Source organism: Phyllostomus discolor, chromosome 5, assembly GCF_004126475.2.
Source record: "Phyllostomus discolor isolate MPI-MPIP mPhyDis1 chromosome 5, mPhyDis1.pri.v3, whole genome shotgun sequence".
NCBI classification, from domain to species: domain Eukaryota; kingdom Metazoa; phylum Chordata; class Mammalia; order Chiroptera; family Phyllostomidae; genus Phyllostomus; species Phyllostomus discolor.
Genome location: NC_040907.2, coordinates 5,637,872 through 5,657,190, shown reverse-complemented (window position 1 = coordinate 5,657,190; position 19,319 = coordinate 5,637,872). Strand labels below are relative to the sequence as shown.

The window sequence follows — 19,319 nt, the reverse complement described above, 5'->3', positions numbered from 1 at the left end:
GTAACGCAGCAAGCGTGCCCCTGTAACTCTTCTGCTCTGGCACAACGGACCACGCCCCTTAGCCTCCCTCACCAGGGCCGGGGCACCGGGAACCTCGTAGCTGGGCTCCTTGGGTCTGCTCCTGCCCCTTGGCAGGGTCCTTGCTGAAAAACCCTCCGGTGGTTCCTCGCTGCAGTCCTTACCACGTCGACCAAACTGACGGAGCCTCTGCCCACCCCTGCAGCCCACGACCCACCCTTCTCTTTCCCGTTCACTGTCCTCCAGCTGCACAAGTCAGCTGGGGGGGTGGGGGGGTGGAGGTTAGTTCCAAAGCTCATTCGTTCCTGCCTCAGGGCCTCGGACCTATCTAGAAAGCTCTTTTCCCAGCCTGGAAACAGCAGGTTCTTTCTTATCAGTTAGGTTTCTGATCAAAGGTCACCTCCTCAGGCCTTTCTGCCGCTGAGGCAGAAATCACCACCGGCTCCTTTCTGATCCCTCCACGTTGCTCACAAGCCCCATCCCTTGCTTTGCTGGCTTCCTAGACGCCGTGAGTGTCTGCAGCAGCAATGTCTGCATGCTGACTTGGGCGTCCTACACACCACGAGCCTCAAGCAGCACCAGACACACCGCTGCCTCGTTCCACACCGCACCCCCAGTTCCCGCAGCGCTGTCCGGTCGGCCCCGAGTGCACGGGAGTCGGGTCAGAGGAGTGAGCGTCGAGAGTGAGTCAAAGGAGCCGTCAGAAACCCTACCTGCATCTGGGCTTTTTTCATGTTGGCATTGACGACAGCGGCCATGTAGCCCAGGGCAGCCTCACGGGTTTCACCGTTTAGCAAGATACTATGCAGAATCTTGAAAAGCTCTTGCTGAAATTTATTAAAAAAAAAAATTTTAAACTTTACTTTAAAATTATTCCTTTCTGATTTAAGAACAGCTAGCTTGCTTCCCGCTCTCTCCCTCTCCCACGCTGACTCCCTTTAGGAGAACCTGACCGCTAGTAGAGCGGAAGGGAAGTCCACACCCCACCGCATCGATGCAATTAGCGTGAAGGCGGGATGTGGAGTGGACGTAAGTCGTTCCAGTTTTAACAAAGTCGCCTTTGCTACTTCCTTTCCGGGACAGGCTCGAAATGACCTTCACTGCACTACAACTAGCCTGAAACTTTGCTGCTTTCCATTTGAGAAGTGCAGACGTATGGTCTACGTCTGGGACAAGCACTGGTCGAGCAGTGTGCACACGCAGCCTGACAGTGCTCACTCACGCCATGGGCTAAACGTTTTACACGCCTAAGAGCAAGCTGGGGAGACGGCTCGGCCTCTCAACCCAGGACCGTCCCCAGCGGTGCCCCTGACACGGGCACACAGCACTCGTGAGCAGCTACTGCTCAACACACAGGTCACAGCCTCTCTCCGGTTCCTCCCCGGGTTCGCTTTCTGAGCACCTACCCTTCCCAGCTCCAAGTAATGCTGCAGCGATTGGCTAACCACGCGAGTGTTCTCCAGGGTGATGGCAGGCCCTGAGAAGTATTTTTCAACCACCTTAGCCTGGGAAGAGAAGGAACAAATTCAATCGACGTGTAATGTGTGTCTGGGAAGCAATCTGGACATAAGGGTCGCAAGGTGCACGTGGCCAACACACTTACGTCGTCTTCGGCGAAGACCGAGAAGCTGAAGAAGGCCCCCAGGTAGGAGAGTCTCTGCAGCTCCCGCCCAGAGCCGGGGCTCAGCGTCTTAGGCAACCACAGCGGCAAAGAGGCGACCTGTGCAAAACGGAAGGGGCCAATCAAGCACGAGACGTAATGTAATGTAATGTAATGAACAGAAGAGTTCCACGGCCACGCTCCCCAGCCGGTGTGCGCCACCGGTGCCGGGCCGACTCCTAACACCCAAAGCGCGGCCTCCCAGACGCGCTCGCATCCCCGTTGGTGTCTCTCACCCCGGACAGAGGAAAGCCCTCCGACTCCTGCACGTTTTTGTAAGATACACTTTTAAGTTTTATGTTTCAAGATTCTTTGATGGAATTCAAATGAACTATTCTTTTACTATGAAAGGAGTCTAGTGAATTTTTTGTAGGACTTGTTATTCTGGATGTGCGATACATATGGAAAAAAAAATCACGAGAAAGTAAATAAGTAAATAGCTTCATCCCGGGAAGTGGCGTATCGGCATCAATGTAACGGTGGAGAACCAGCCCCGCCTGCTGCCCATGTCTGGTCTAAACGTCCCCCAAAAGACACCTTCCAGACGAGGCCGCCTAAGGGACACCTGCCCGGTCGCATGCTCACCAGCGACGGGCAAGCCCACCAGGGAGGCACTTACCAAATTGCACACGGGGTGTGTCTTCCCAAACTTGGTTTCGCAGAGCTCCCCTAACGCCTAGAAATCAGAAAGTCATTTAGACATGCTTCGTCTGAGCGCCACGTGAACAGAGGAACAGCTTTAACTGCTGCTATAAATGTGCGTGCATTCCCTCCAAACACTACCAGCTTCACTGGTTTTTTGACTAATAATAACACATCACACCACAAAACGAATAAAACAAATATAAAATGAAACTAAAAGCCACTCACAAACTTTACCCTAAGGGATAATCTCTACTGATATGTTAGTTAACACTTTCCGGGCATATTTTTGTGCACGTGTTATAGAAATAACACATAGAAATAAATGTGTGTATTTTTACAAACAATGATTTTTTCACTTAATAATTTTCCACATCAAAAAGATGTGCTTCACAAACTTTAGATGGGTAGTCTCGCCAGTGCTAAACAGAACTATAAGTAATTACAATTTAATAAGCTATCAAATATAGGACATATTTAAAAGTACTCTGTGATTTCAAGATCTCTGGTATTTTTGAGAACTCTAAAATTTTCCTTCAGAGCGCCAATCATTCTCATATTAAAGAATCAGGAAAAGCCCTAGCTGGCGTAGCTCAGTGGATTGAGTGCGGGCTGTGAACCAAAGTGTCACAGGTTCGATTCCCAGTCAGGGCACATGCCTGGGTTGCAGGCCACGGCCCCCAGCAACCGTACATTGATGTTTCTCCCTTTCTCTTTTTCTCCCTCCCTTCCCTCTCTAAAAATAAATAAAAATAAAAATCTTAAAAAAAAAAGAATCAGGAAAAGGGAGTTTTTAAGGACAAACGCAACTTTGCATGCCAAGGCAACCCAATCAATGCTACTTAAGCCGTGAGACTAATTTTCTCTGGGACGTGGACGCAGGGCACTGACGCATCTTTGGGGAGCCCTGGGGCTTGGAGAGCCATGGAGGAGGAAGAGTCCTGGCTGCCCAGGGCTGGGCCCCACGCTTTGCTGGCTGCCACGCACTCCGATCTCCTGGGCAGCTTAGGAAACCTCAAGGCCAGGCCACATCCTCACCAGCCCCGCGATGAATTTAAACTACCGACGGAGTCTAGGATGCAGGCATTGGGATTTTTTTTACAGACCCCAGGGGATTCCAAGGTGTGGCTGAGTTGGGGTCCACTGACCGAGAGGAGGCTCACAGCAGTTTCTTATTTTGGCTCCAACAGACTTCCTCTGCCCGCCTCGCACTATTGTCCTTTCTCAAAGGGCACTCTCACTGCTGTGCACGCATCAATAATGGTGCAAAGTAAAACTACGGGCTCTCATAAGGAAGGCCTTTGTCTTCTGACCACAAAGAACATTTTGTTGAATATCTGACACTAAAAGCTCCTTCCCGAAACATCAAGCTAATTCAAACCACCACAGTAAAGTCAACAATTCCGTGAAGGAATATTTACATAATGCAGTGGTAATTAACGTGCACCGAAATATTTCATCACTGGACTCAATCAGATTATTCTACTGCCTTTTATCTGCCACAGACAGAACACTGCCTAAGGATTAATGGATTTTCCTGGGAACCTGAATAACACGTGCAGTGCGAGAGAGCCCTGTAAAAACCCACTCGAAATTATTTTAAAAACTAAGAATTCCCATTCCCCAGCAGTGTCTTTAACGATTTGATTTTGATCTAGCCTTTTGATTTGATTTTGACTTTTTAAGCAATAAACGCACCCTTTACGTACATCTCTGTGTTGGCAGGTATCACAGTGTAATTTCCTGACTGTCCCGTGGTCCTGCTTTTGTGAGCGCCCTGCGGAGACGGCCCTCCCTCGTCTCGTCAGCCCCCACGTCCCCAGTGTCTGGCACAGAGCGGGCCCACAATAAGTCACGAGTTACCGGTAAGGCACAATGGTGAGTCAGCAGAATGAGGAGAAGGCACTAATGCGGTAAAAAATATCAGTTTCACCAAGGCCTCGATGTACACAAGGTTGTATTTCTACACAGACCTAATGAATGATGTTGATATCTCCCTTCGTATTTCTAGAATGAGAAACAGTAATACTTCAAAGTCGTCTTCTCCTAAGATTTCAAATGTGGAGACTGGGAGAAGAAAAGAGCCTGTCGTTTTGTTTCTGGCTCCAGTGTTTTCAGGATAGCCCCGGCGCTGGGTAAGAACCCGGCTGCCACTTCTGCCCAGTTTGTGCTTTTGCTCCCAGTGCCTTACGGGGCCGAGCAGGCCCATCGTCTGTGCCGAGTGAAGCTTGAAGAGAAGTTGGATTGAGCTCGGGCTGCGAACCAAAGTGTCGCAGGTTCGATTCCCAGTCAGGGCACATGCCTGGGTTGCAGGCCACGGCCCCCGGCAGCCGCACATTGATGTTTCTCTCTCCCTCTCCCTCCCTTCTCTCTCTAAAAATAAATAAATAAAATCTTTTTTAAAAAATCTAAAAAAAAAAAGTGTACGTACGGCCTTGGGAAACAGGGATGGCGAACGAGAGGAGGAGTCTCAGATTCCCCGTGGAAAGTCACTGTGTGATGGTAAAACTGTGTACTCTTCTTCGTAGAACCTTGCCTTTTTATTTGCACATGTCATTTTTTTTTAACAACAGAATTTCATCCCCAATAGTGCAGGGTGTGCTCGCTGCTAGGAGACTCAGCAGGGTGCTACCAACAATTACTGTTTCCACAAGCTAACCAGTGAGGAGGAGCACATTTCAAGGACTGCGTCACCGACTCCTGTCTAGGCCTCGGGTGGGTGGGGCAGGGGCCTGGCCGCTAGCTGTCTTGAGGCCCCTCCCTGCACACCACACACTCTGCGTGGCCAACGCCACGATTTCCCATTTTAAATTTGAAAACCAGGTTGATCACGGACCCGAAAGGCAAGTGCACGCTAAAACAATCCGGAAGGAAATATCCGCTGAGTGGGTTAAGGAAAAAGGAGGAAGCTTTACCATGAGCGGGTATTTAAAGTAGTCGCTGTCCAGGGAGCACTCCTTGGCAGCAAGAGCCAGGCCTTGTAAGATGGGAATGAAGATCTGGAAGAAAACAGAACAAAACAAAGCGAAGTCAGGAGTGTAAATCTAAGAAAGGGCACGGCAGGAGGCGTTCGTTGCAAATGAAGTGCTGAGTCTGAACACAGCAGCGCCGCCACCCCTCCCCCGGGAAAAGCTGTTGTGTGTGTACGGAGCCCGGAATCCGGCCACGGCGCGCGCTGCCCTTGGACAAGGCCACCCGGACAGTCATGCGGCCGAGTCCTCCAGAAGCGACAGGACCTGGAGGACCCCAGTACCGTGGCGGGGTGCCCAGCGACTCGAGAGAAACTCATAAACCTGGAGCCCGCTACGGGACCCTCAGGGGCCCTTGCTTCCATCAGCTGAATTGTGCACAACTCAGCCACACGTGTTTCTGATCACCAAGCACCTATAATCTGTTAAAAACAAAACAAAACAAAACTGGACTAAATGTTCCAATACCTTCTCTATCAACATTTAAAAAAATTCTTTGTTGCCACCCTTCCACCTCCATCTAATTCCTTCCTTCTTTCCCTGTTTATTTCGAAGAAAACAAGAAAAACAGGCCAACAATGGGCGTTATTATTACATTAACTTTAATTATGTGGAACAGAGAGAGCCGGTAAATGTTAAAATTGAAAAAGAAAACTCGATCAGAACGTTTTACCTCCCTATGTGGTGTAATTAATACGATAACCCGCTGTCAGAGCTTCAGGGCACCCGGATTACTTTTACAAGTTCGCCACTGGCCCCAGGGCCCGAGGAGGCTACACAGAACCAGCCCCGTGCGACTCCTCTTCGAGGTCCGCACTGATCGGCACATCCAGGGATTTCGTTGGGATTCAAGATTCATAATCACATTAAGCAGAACAAGTCGTAAACAACAGCTGACAAACTGAATGCCAATGAGCTGCAAAGGGAGTGTTCTGCGAAGCCCCTAGAAACCTCGACAATCCCCTTCCCTACTGACTTGCGCCCCTTGTACTGAGCACCGCCATCCTTTAAGAAGCACAGGATTACCAAGCGGTGCCCTGGGGCGTCCAGAGGTGTCAACGCAGCTCTGGAAGAGATCATTTTAGTTTTTGCAACCAAGCAATCGGGGTAGAAGTAATGTGCTTGCGTAAGCCAGCTAAAAATGGAGAGGGCGTGCTCAGGTGTGGAGGTGGGGAATACCAAAATTGCAATTAAAAAAAAAACAAACAAGAGGTTGCAGAATCACCAAAAATAAATTTCATAAATGGTCTAGAAAAATCTCTAACATGGTTTCCAGGAATGCCATAAAATAAAACATCTTTACTCTTTCTAACAGAGTTATCCTCTTTTGTAAGTAGAGTTTATTTCATTTATAACAGACAAAATATTGCGAAGCATAATATTTTTCCAACAGTCAAATGTTCTACTATTTGTGTGACTTACACATTTTAAATAATCCTCTTACATTCAAATAAATAGCTCCCAGCAGGGATAAAAAATGCTGCAAGTATTCATCTCCAACCCGAAATTCTAGCAGCTGTTTATTTCTGTTTATCTGTGAATATCTACCTCGAATATTAAAAGGAGACTGAAATTCCAGCCCACAGCTTTAATACTCTGAGCAGGACGAAACGGTGAGGCTGTTTTCCACGCTGCTCATGCTTCCTGGGGAACACACGCGGCGCCACCGCCCCACGCCGGGCGGGGGGAGAGGCCCCGGCCTCTGTGACGGAAACAAGCAGGTCGGCGGGGGCTGCACCCCGCTGTCGATGCACCCAACGCCACCGAACTGTCCACTTCCAAATGGTGAAATCTGTCATGTCAATTTCAATTTTGGAAAAACAAAGGGGGGGGGCATTCATAACCTCTGTGTAAGTTTCTGCATGAATCAAAGAGGTGTAACATGCTCCTTTCAGCTGATCATTGACTGACTTTATGTAGTTGAAGCCACTCTGGGTTCCTCAAATGATGTCTTTTTGAACAGAAGTATACTAAGTAATGCACATTATACATATAATATAGTGTATCAAACCTTTCAAGGCAGTTATTTATTTTTCATTCAAGTTCACTTTTCTTCTACGGAAGAAAAGCTCACCACGGTACCCTAAATAGTCCCATAACCAACAAGACCGTCGTCTGAGACAAGCAGCTGATGAACTCCAGACACGGAACGTACGACACTCACTGGGGCTTTTACTCCTGGGATGTTTTTCCTTTTTACTAATATTTCAAAGACACAAGTCTTGAGAACTCAAGAGACCTTAAAATTAGTAGTTATAAATAATGTTAAGTATAGGTTCTGGCTGGTGCAGCTCAGCGGATTGAGTGCTGGCCTGCAAACCAAACGGTCACCAGTTCAAGTCCCAATTGGGGCACATGCCTGGGCTGCAGGCCAGGTCTCTAGCAGGGGGCGCTTGAGAAGCAACCACACATTGATGTTTCTTTCTCCTTCCCTTTCCCTCTCTCTAAAAACATAAATAAAATCTTCAAAAAAAAAAATAATGTTAAGTATAAAAACAGATTAAAAGGAATCATATCAATTTTAGCTTTGCCTTTCTTCCTAGTCACAAAAACAGAAAAGACCATACAACGAATGGAGACAATCTCATAAAAATCCTTCCATCAAGGGAAGTAGCTTGTGAAAGGTCGTGCGGCAAAGCACCTACTTTACAAGCCAGGCCACAGAGCAACAACTACAGTGTAATGCCAGAAACCCTGCAAGACCAAGTCCGGTAGTTATTATTACTATCATCATTAAGCTTTATTATTAAATATCTCATATCTGCATTTTCACTTGACTTGACACAAAATGAATTAGCAGTTGATGAATGAATTTGTGAGATATGAGACATCATGCCACTCTGCTGGTAAGAAGACAGATTCTACGTGGCGTGCAGACTGCCGCTGAGCTAATTCGGTCATCAATTTATTCATCTCCTTCTTGTAAACTCAGGGAACTAATTTTCAGCACTACTCATCTGGCAAATGCATGGCATGCTTTATGCTATTTCTTGGTATTCCTGTGTCAAAAGCTCCTTAAAACTAGGGACAGGGCCTTATAGTGTTTCTTCTTCTCTCCCGAAGCACTTAGCGCGAACCCTGTGTAAAATACTCAGTGCCTTGCTGATGAGCTGAAGCAGCCCCTGATCTGAGCAGTGCAGCTGTCAATCTGACTTCCCTGCGAAAGGAATCTCAGGCAGGTCTTCCCTCTGAGCAAACGATGCATGCACAACAAAACTCAGGATCAGGCATTTTTAATACACGGCGCACTTAAAAATCAGCCTCATCAGAAGCTCCTAAGCGAACATTTTAGCAGCAGATTCACAAAACCTTACCTGCTTGAACACTTCTTCGTCCTGGTGGGTGGTTCTCACCAGCTCTTGAATGAAGCCATATGGGAGGTTCCTACAGAGCATGTACGGCACCAGGAAGGACGGCTGCTGCATGGACCTGCGGACCCACGAGAGGCCAGAGCTGCGATGAGCCAATGACCCACGACCACGTTTTTCTCGGAACGCAGGGAATGCCTGGCAGCAGCAGCTGCCCAGGCAAATGTCAAACTCAAAAGCCCCAGATAGCCAACACAATGGTTTTAGGCAAAAGATCACCCTTCTTCTCAATAATAACCCCTTTCTTTGTAAAAAATGAGAGCTGATTCCCAGACTACCTATTCCCCACGACTCTCTTTAGTACTGAATGACAAGAACTGCTTGTGTGATCTGAGGGCAGGGATGACCTCACATTTCATCGAAAATCTCCCGATTGAAAGCAGCTGCTTTTAAGCTAAATGACTGATCTCCTGCCTGGACGTCAGTCAACGTACTCCAACAACAGCCTGTCTCAGTGAGGCACACGGAATGGGGTGTCTGTTCACAACACTTTGGAGAAGGAAAGGGACCTCGGAGACCACCTATCAACCCCTCTCTTTTAATAGGGGAGGAGGTAAGGCACTCAAGGTGGTGCAACGTGGCAGGTGACGGGCAGGCTCCTCCCCCTGCTAGTATCAAGCCCAGGCGGTTGTCCTACCTGGGTTGTGTGAGGGAACCTTGTAGTACTAATGCGGTATGGGATATGCACTGGGAGCGGATGTTGCTCAGAAGCTGGCTGACTGCTGGCTGGCTGCACATCTGGAAAGAAAAGCAGAGGTCAGGGCTACACAGACAGACAAAATAATCCCTCATTGTTGCAAACGGACAAGCATCAGAGTAGACTGAACTCCAGAAAATGTCTGGCTTTTCTCTTCTTTTATTCATAACAAACAGAGTAACTCTATCACCCAAGTGCGGTGGCTCTGCTGAAGCCCGCAGTTAGAGAAGGAAGGAGTGCCGAGTGTGAGGCGACCGCTCGGGGATCTCAGACACGTGCCCCCTCTCTCTGCCTCTGCTGAGGTCGCACGCGACAACCCCCAGAGAGGCCCTTCATGAGTACGAAACAGGTGGACAACCAGGTTAGTTTCCAATGGAAAACGAGAACAAAAAAGCGTAGTAGCGATAAAATAAAACAATGAAGCCAGCACAGAAGTGTAGCTCCCTTAGTATAAACACAGTTTTATAACTTACTATTTACGTGAATCTGGACAACTACTTCATCTGAGAGGCTCATGTGCTTATCCGTACAATGTTACAAATGACACCTGCCTCACACGGATTCACACGGGGCCAACTGAGCAGCAGAGGTTCTGAACCAACGCAGACCCAGCGCCGCGCCTGTCAGTCCACGGGCCACCATGTGGAGGCTGCTCGTTACCACGGTGATGACGACAGAGCATCAGAAACCATCAGGGCCACACGGGTGGCTGGCAGCAACGGCAGGGGCCCTGTCCCTTCCTCCCTCCACCGGGAGGTGAGCTCCCGGGGGGCCAGGACCGTCATCTTGCTCACGCCCCGAGCACCTAGCACAGGGCCTGCCACACAGGACATGTCCCATAACCACTTGGCTGACGGAATGAATGAATGAATGAATGAATGCTGATGGGGTGGAAACAACTGATCAAACGAATGACCAGGTCTCTGTGCGTTCTTTTAAGGGAATCTATTTCTTGTTACCTTTGGTGCTTTTTTTTCCTCTATTCCAACTCGGTCAAAACACTCGATGAGGTAGTTCAGCATGTCGGTCTCCTTGCAGGGCTCAATGGCGAAGTGGTCGCTGTAGGAGTCCCAAGTACTCGCCCCACCAGAGGCTCCCAAACTATGGAGGAGAGAAGAGGAAACTGATGGTGCTTTTTCTCTTCTCGGCGACCCGCTGCAGACAGAGTGCGCCACGCGGCAGCAGAAAGCCTGTTAGGACCCTGCCCCCGGGACCAAGCACAGACACCCATGCAGCCCCGCGGGCGCCGACCACTCGTGTCGTCGGCTCCGCGTCCCACGGCAGGAGTTTCCAGCAAACGCTGTGTTCTGGCTCAGGAGAGCGTCTGACCAGAAACCCAGCATCCCCTCTTCCTGGGAACGGCAACTTGCACAACCAGGAGGACTAAGAACGGCTGAGGCATTTGAGGGGATGTCACACCAGCTCACACCGAGTGGCCAGTATCACTTAGGCACCCCTGGAGGTGAGAGCCAGACCACGCTAATACCATCACCAAATGCCTTGGGGTGAAGTTTTGAGGGACGAACAAACGCCCCTCCCCCTCATCACTTTGATCATAGCTCTCAAAACCTTTACCCAGCCTTAGGCTACAGGGCCAGAGCCCAGGGAAACTGTCCAATTAGAAGGAGACATGAAAATATTTGTTATCAACACAAGTTTTCCAAAACTTTCCATGAAAAGGGCAAAGCAGTATGGCAAAAACCAAACCAAACCAAACCCTGGCTCGAGGAGCATCCAAACTTGGGTTCTCGCCCCAGCTCTGCCCCTGACGTGTTGCCTGAACCCCACACCTCATCGTGCGGGCAGCGAGGGTTAAGTGGAATCGGGTGAAGGGCTGCACAGACCACAAGCAGGAAACAGCAGGAGGCGTTGTTATCAGGCAGAACTGTCCTCTGAGGCCAAAGCCAGACGTTATCGCGAGGGTTAGGAGTGAGGGAATTAAATGAAGCTCAGACCAACCACCGGTAGGTCAGATACCGGACCTGATGTTAACTCACCAACTGATCTGATGTGCGCGAGAGATACAAAGACACTAATCACAGCATGGGAGGAGACCAGGAATTTTGAAATGAAGATAAAAATGAGAAAATATAAGCTTAGCAAAAAAAAAAAAAAGACATGTGGAAGGTAGTAAAGAACGAGAAGGAATGGGAAGACTAGCCGGAACCTGAGACCCACTCCTACTTCAACGCAGGGCAAAGGCTGGGAACCGAGATGTTAACAATACCTTATGTACACCGATGGGCAGACACGCGTAACTAGTTTTGTAATATACACGTAACTGACCTTAGAATTTTAGAAAAATATACAAAGTTGACCTTGCAATGAAAGCATGATATTGAAGGATTTCAATAAAATAGGTGAAAAAAAATGCCAGTTTCAAATCCAAGGCTTTCAGGCCCAAGTCCAGTACATCTGAGTTTCTACATCGGTCACCTGAGCTGCAGCGCTCAGCACATGGATCTGACTACATCGGCCTGACAGAGCCGGGAGGCGGGCGTCCGGGCTGAGAGTCGGTCAGACACAGGCAGCCACCCTCCTGACAGAGCAGACAACGGAGGGACCCACCAAGTGCCCCCACAGGGCCGTAGACGAAGAGGGGCTGGGCAGTGTGGGAGCCCTCCAAGAACCAAAAGCAGTGAGTTCTTCTGTCTTCTTATCAGTTAATTTTGGGGCACACAATCTCGTATCTGTTCACTGGCCAGAAAGAGGAGTGTTGCAGTAAGGCACAGGAAAAAAACCCCGTAAAGACAAAACAGAAAAACCCACCCACACATATAAGTGTGGTGAGCCCCCAAAAGTGGGAACGGGAGACAGAGATGTTTGTGTCTCCCTGCGGCGGCCTCAGCTGCCCTCCATCCGCCACTCCGCCCTCGGCGACTCAGCGGCCACGGTCGCTGCACTTCCCAAAGACGGGCTTGGCCGACGCAGGCTCCTGCCTACACACAGTGAAGGTTAACCTCTCTCCGGGCAGCTCTTGCAAAGGATGATGAAGACAGATCTTCCTCAGTTTCAAACAAAAATGTAAAACTGTACACTTCCTTGATGATGAGCCCCCAATTCCTCCCATTTTTATAGTTCTGGCACGAAAGGCACCTTATACTGGATGCTGGCGGTGTCTGAGGCAGGGCCCACAGCCAGCATGTGCCCGCTGGCGTGATGTGGGCGTGCTTCGCTGGTGGCCACGCGTGTTCGTCCACTGAGCTCCACTCTGAGCCAACCCACCCGCTGCCTTTTAACTGAAATTCGAACACCTCCAAGTGAGCAGAAACACCTTTGCGAACGTTTCACGAGACCAGCAGGGTGACAGCGCACACAGAAGGCTGCCGGCCAGGAGCCCGGCCCTCGCAGTGCAGCGCAGTGCGATGAAAGGCACCCGGGGTCCACTAGGGACTCTCAAAGCCAAGAGCGTGGCACACGCTGGTGGCCACGCCAGGCACCAAGCAGCACTCCCAGGCGATTTCAAGAGAAGAGAAAGAAAAACGCAGAAACAAGCAGAAAGTTTAACCCAATGGGAAATGCAGAGTAAACCCCACTATTCGTCAATATATTTTGAAATAAGCAGGTCAGTCCTGAAGGACCTAACCCATGATCACAAGTCTGAGCACCGGACTGTCTAGCCAATGGACCGCGCACCAGCGGTCCAGTCCTTCACAGGGGCCCGTGGATTCGTCCTGTGCACGTGCACCAGCGGTCCAGTCCTTCACAGGGGCCCGTGGATTCGTCCTGTGCATGCACACCAGTGCTCCAGTCCTTCACAAGGGCCTGTGGATTCGTGCTGTGCACATGCGCCAGTGGTCCAGTCCTTGACAGGGGCCCGTGGATTCAAAGCGAAAGTGCTGGACTCAAACTGTAAATGTGATGCTGAAGGAGAAAGTGGTGTGCAGTTTGTACACATTTATGCTATCAGTAAATCTTTTAAATGTTGTCTCCAATCTTTTAAAACATGTCATTGTTTCCCTGAAGAAGTTGTTACAAATCATAGTGGCTTTACAACAGCTGACAGATGAAATACGACACTGGAAATGACGTCATGTTTAAGTCCTAAGAGTCTCAAAAATTACACCGCCGTCTGGGAGAACCTACGAACCATTTTCTGGTAACGACATCAGTCCAAGTTAACAGTGTTATTACCCTACGTGAGGGCATCATGGAATAGCTGAATCCTTCTGAAAACACAACGAAAATATTCCTGAGATTTATACATGCATCCGGTGCAGACTCAATCCCGTTGTAAAAACTTGTTTCTGAAGAAGGTTCCACTGCAGTCTCCTCTCTTCTGTACGAGGACCAACCACCCTCCTCCCTCCTCCTTTTTTTTGCATGCGGAGTCTGGAGTTCTGCATCTTCCCGACGCGAGGCAGAGTCAGAGCTGTTCAGCTGGACGCGACGTGCGTTCTTGAGGACAAAGGTCTACGGTGGGCCTGCTGAGGGTCCCAGGCCTTGCCGTGGGTCCCAAGGCGACCGCTGAGTCGGAGAGACGCACCTCCGTTCCAGCGGAGGGACACTCAAACCCGCAGCGCTCTGAGGACGAGCGAAGGCACAGGACGGGGGGCAGAGCGGGGCAGGGAGTGTGTGTGTGTGTCTCCGACCATGTTTAACACAGCAGGGAGAGGGACACTCTGATGAGACGGCCTGCACACGGACCTGAGGGAGTCAGGCCGGGGCCGAGGGCACAGCCTGCGGCAGGAGGGGTCTGCCGGGTGAGCTCAGGGACAGGATCCAGTGCGTGAGCTGCTGGGCACAGGCCGGCGGAAGCAGGCGAGGGGAGGAAGGAGGGGTGTGAGTGCATGTGCTGGCACGCGTGCCCATGTGTGCACACGGCCTGCACGGTCTTGCAGGCCAGGGTGGCAGACAGGCTGCGGTTTCACTCGGTGCGAGAAGGGAAGTCACGGGGAGGCCTGGGGACTGACGCGGCAGAAGGGCTTCTCCCGGGCTGCGAGCACGGCGCCTCTCCGAGCAGCGGCGAGCGCAGCACCAAGGCGCAGGCGTCCCCCTCTCACTGTTGGTCCCGTTTCTCTCGCCGGGCACGCAGGCTCCTGGCTCGCAAGGCTCGACCTCCTTCCCTGAAACATCCGAGCGGTAAGAAAACCCAAAACCCGAATTTCTTTCTTTCTGGTCATCCACTTCCTGGAAGCGATGAGAAGAGGTGTCCTCAGAGCGCGCCCCACGGTGTTGCGGTCACCAGACGGCTCTCTCACTTCACCCGTCTCAGCCCTGGAAGAGGCTGTTCCTCCCGGCTCGCACCGCTCTCTCGGGGGCACTTCCCACCTCCCCTAAGCCAGTCCTCCTCGCCGCCGCCACCACACACCGCTAACGCGGGAACACGGGCCGGACCGCCTCCAACAAAGTGTGAGGTGCATCTGCTCCCCGGGGCTCACAGAGGGCGACGGGTACGAGCCCTGCTGATGCCTTCCTCCACGTTCAGATCGGCGCCTCCCGAGTAAATGCGCTCTGAAACAATCAGCTGCAAAGGGGGGAGGAAAACAGCACTTTGCCGAGCCCTCGAGGGAACACGGCTCTGCCGCCTCTCCCCGTCCGGCCCCGCACGCACCCGCGGGTTCCTCTCCACTCCCTTCATCGGGGATGTATTTTTACCCATCGTTTCATATTCTTTCTGATAGCTACTCAGAATCTGTAACTTGCCAAATCTGGATAGATCAGACTTCATTGCAGCAGCCAGCAAAAGGCCTGCCAGCTGACTGGGTGGGAATTTTGTAGCTGGGGAGTACACTGTTCTTGCCCAAGAACAGAGTAGACGCTACCCTCGGCAGCCGCAGAACCAGTTGGAAATGCGAGTCCGGCTGGGCAGGGAGCAGGCTCCGGATCGGGAGGGGCTCGGGAGGGGCTCGGCAGGGACCGGTCGCGTGACTCGCCTCCGTGCCTCCCGGTGGCCCAGTTCTGCCGTTAAGGTGATAATGTATGCAGTGTCGGCTGTCTGGCACGTGACACGCTCAGTAAGCACGCCGGGCTATTCTTACACAACTACTGCGCCCCACTTCTCAGCGTGGATACGGAATCTAGATCTGAGACAAGGCGGGGACGTTGTAAGTCCAGAAAGACAGGCGTTAGTGACAGCCGCACACGATCTGGTATCTTTGTTAGAGAAAGTTGGAGCTAAATGGGCCAGCGAGAGAGAGCATTTCTCCCACAGGTAATTTAGAGCAAAACAAATAACAAAGCTCTTTGATCATGCATGGAAATTGATTCCTAACAAGGATGCCTGCTGCATAACCATAATCGTGCAACAGGATTTTTATCTACGTGAAAAAGGCACTTTCACCTCTGGGAAATCTACTTGAAAAAGAATGATATAAGGTTCAACCTAACACAAATATCAACCTTCCCGAGTCAATATTCCACCTTGCACCGGCATTCCCCTCTCTCTCTTTATACACTTACTCTCCAGCGATTCTTCCGCACACTGTCAAATTTAATGAAGTGTACCTAACTCTTACTGCCTTCTCTATTTATAGCCTGGAGTTATTTTTGAACAGCGCTGGGCACAAATACCAACCCCGACCAGAGGAAACTTCAATTTAAGAGCAAAACGGTAAGACAGTAAGTCCGAGTGTTAGGAACACAGTGCTATCACATTTTCTTTCTCAAAGTCACCTAGGAAACCTCCACAGTCTTTCCCGCTGTCTTCAGGGGCGAACACTCAGCAACACCACGAACTGTGCTTTAGCCCCGGCCGCCACTCCAAAGGCCAACTAAGATAGGGCCGAGCTTCACTGAGGTCAGAGGGGTGGTCAGTGAAATTCGAGGTCAGAAGCGAAAGCAGAATCGCAGTTACACCGGAAGCGCGACCCCGTGTGCTCCCCAATGGGCACGCGAGCATGCATGCGCACACGTGCGCCAGCCCCTCGGCGGTCCCCGAGGAGCCGTGTTCCATGCAGCTGCACGCAGGAAGAGGAGCCTCACGGGGTGCACGGTGCGCGCGCCTGCCAGCGCACCAGAGCGTTCTCACGACAGAGAAGTGGAGGACTCTTCATTTAGATCTCAGAGTGGACGCACCTACTGACGACCCATCTTCAGTCTGTTGTTCGTGTTTCTGACAAATGAGTGCGTGTAAGTTTTCTCCGCACCCACCAGGTAACAACTACGGAAATCCTCCTCTGTGTGCTTTGCCCCACAGGAGGGTCCTAACGTTTCAAGCAAAGGCAGGTTTCTCACATTCCACTCTCCAGGGAGTCTCACCTGACCCTGTCCTGCTTAGGCGCAAAGCACTCCCCTAATGAGAGCTGATAAAAGTTAGTTCCTGTGCACATGCAGGGGGAGACTCCATTCCTCTGATACCTGGACCCAAACTGGACACCAGAAAACTCATCACCACCACCACCACCTTCATCATCATCATCATCATCTTCTTCTTCATCTTCATCACTACTGTCCCCAGAAAGTGCGAGGAAGAGGAAGGAGAAAGGACTGTCGTACATACTACCACAACAAAAGCAAAAAAAGTCATCAGGAAACAAAGAAAAACAAGAGGGACAAAGCTTTTGCAACTGTTGTCCTTTTAATTCAGTCTTACACTAAAGGTTTTCCCCACTGACATGCAGACAGCAATGCGCCTGAGTTACAGGACTGCGCAGGCCCGGGGGAGAGGGGGGGCCCTGGCTGCACGGGGTCCCGGGACTGCTTCTCTCCGAGCTGCTGAGACCAGCGCGTCAGGGCCCGAACGTCGGCCCAGCTCGGCCAGCAGAGGTCAGGGCGCCAGGCCCAGGTGTGCCCCACGGCCCCTTGGTCTGACTGCATGTCAACTACTCCTGACAGAGTGTGAAACGTCAAAAAGCAGTTCTGGGATCCCCAGCTCTCAAATACAAACTGCTGACAGTGTCTGGAATTCGTCTGTAATGAGGAATGCTATGTGAGTGAGGTTTTAAAAACTAAGTTACGTCTCCTTTTTCCTGTACGGGACGGAGGAGGAGTGAGGGGAGGCAGGGAAGAGAGGCGCCCACGGCAGAGCCACCCATACTCCTGAGGTTCCCAAAGCCGGGCGGCGGCTCGGACCCAGGCGTGAGCCTCCCAACTAGGGAGACGCCCGGGTCAGCCTCCCCACACAGCACCCCGGGACGGGGCGGAGGCCAGTGTCGCCCAGCCGTTCCTCCGGCCCGCGGGCACCTCCTGCCCCTGCACTGCAAACCGCGCCCGGCTCTCCTGCTGCATAAATACCTAGGAGAGGTCCTCAGGGAGGAGGGACGTCTGCGCACGGCACTGGGCGAGGCGGGCAGTAAAGGCGGCCCCGTGCTGGTGGCTCTCGGTCGGGAAGAGCTGGCCGGCACTGCTCGAGGGCTACTAGCCAGGGCGGGGAGGCTCGGTGGGCTAGCCCGAGGGGAGCAGCCCGAGGGCCTCGGGGCAGGAGAAGCCGCAGCCCCCCCGGGGTGGGTGACAGTGTAGGGGCGGTACCGCGCCGACGAGGGCTGGCTTCCCGCCGCAGTCCCGGAGGAGGAGGAGGCCGCGCCGTGGGCGCCCGGGGAAAGGGCCGGCACAGCCACGCGGCTGGCTGCACCGGCGGAGGGGGAGGTGAGAGGCGGGCTCATCCTCGGCACAGAGCTCCAGAAACTCGCGTGGGGAGCTGGACTAGTTTCATAGAGGCTACATTAGTCGAGAAAGGGAGGAGAGAAGAGAAAATTGAAGAAAAACTTTGAGATAAATAACCAGAGTGGAAAACATCAAGCTTTTAAAGAACAGAATATTCACACTTCATATTTCTAAGCATTCCAGTACACACATCTTTCAGATACCCAAATAACTGTAATCTAATTGCTGTAAAGAACTAGAGGTTTTACTTACAGTATTTTAAAGCTCTCTTGCAAAAGAATAATGCGCAATATACAGCCTTTGTTTCTAAACCTTAATTCACTGATAGCCGAGCCAAGGAAAGCCAGAGAGACCAATCTGGAGAAGACAGCACCTCCTACAGCGACCAAATCCACCCCCAACCCCCCCACCCCCAGTGTGATGCATGCTACAACCCGCAGGACACGGGCCCACAAAAGGGCCTTCTCTCCTCTTACGTACCCGCGGCTACTTCGCTGCCCATGAGATGTGCAAAAAGCACGCACTGACCTAGACAGAGAGCTGGCGCCGAAGGACCCCGCGCTGCAGAACATGGGGCTCGCTCCCGGATTGGAGCCGGTGCTTAGCACAAGATTCCTGTCCGGCGACCGAGCCGCCGCTGCGATCGGCTGCGACGTGGCCGTCAGGCTGGCAAAGGGGTTTTCGTCTCTAGTCTGAGTAGACATCATTAGCACTTCCATCAAGATCTGGCCGATCAAGTCCTTAAAATCAGAGAACACTGTTGGAAAGGCAGAATAAGAAAAAGGTTACATGTGGTTCTTCACAGGCATGGTCCCCGAATAAGCCAAATGGGACTGGAGAGGCCCAGCGCGGTGTCCGGGCTTGGATGGGATCCCAGAACCGCACACGACTTTGGTGGGAAACCTGGGGAAAGCCAAACAAGGTCTGGAGTGTGGCTGACGGTACCATCCTAGTTCTCAGGTCCACTGTGGCCATGTAAGAAGTTAACGCCAGGGGACATGCCGAAGTGGATACAGGAACTCCCTGTGCTGTCTCGGAACCTTTTCTGGAAATCTAGAATTGTTCCAAAACACAAACTTTATTTTAAAAAATTGGAGGTAGTCCATGAGTCACCGCTAATATATATTAACTGTAAAACACAGTTACTGCCAATGACAGAGGTGAGTTTACCGCACTAGCAATGCAACTGGGTTAATATTTCTTCTCCCAGGGGTATTTTATGTACAGTAAAACTATCAAGTACAAAGTTCAAAGTGCTACAGGAAGGGTCTAATTTCTAGTCACCATCTGGCTTTCTGGAGCAGATCCTACTTCCTAGCTTCCTTCTTACTCTCCACAGCTCCTATTTTACTGCAGGTCTTTAAATACACTTCATAAAGATCATTACATAAATAAAAGTTCTAACCCATATAAGTCTTACC

The 19,319-nt window shown here is 51.2% G+C and overlaps 1 protein-coding gene across 4 annotated transcripts in view; it reads right to left on the bottom strand.

The window, feature by feature from the left end:
* UBE4B (ubiquitination factor E4B) overlaps window positions 1-19,319 on the bottom strand; it is a 100,893-nt gene that overhangs the window by 32,771 nt on the left and 48,803 nt on the right. Inside the window, exons 6-15 of one of the 4 annotated variants that reach the window (XM_036025282.1) lie at window positions 18,427-18,658; window positions 17,530-17,952; window positions 10,314-10,455; window positions 9,295-9,395; window positions 8,604-8,718; window positions 5,236-5,319; window positions 2,298-2,354; window positions 1,622-1,738; window positions 1,425-1,523; window positions 732-845 (exon numbers count right to left, since the gene is read on the bottom strand). In XM_036025282.1, coding sequence (XP_035881175.1) covers window positions 732-845; window positions 1,425-1,523; window positions 1,622-1,738; window positions 2,298-2,354; window positions 5,236-5,319; window positions 8,604-8,718; window positions 9,295-9,395; window positions 10,314-10,455; window positions 17,530-17,952; window positions 18,427-18,658 — 1,484 coding nt within the window. The remainder of the gene's footprint in view (window positions 1-731; window positions 846-1,424; window positions 1,524-1,621; window positions 1,739-2,297; window positions 2,355-5,235; window positions 5,320-8,603; window positions 8,719-9,294; window positions 9,396-10,313; window positions 10,456-17,529; window positions 17,953-18,426; window positions 18,659-19,319) is intronic. The other 3 variants (XM_036025283.1, XM_036025284.1, XM_036025285.1) reach the window with 3 other exon arrangements.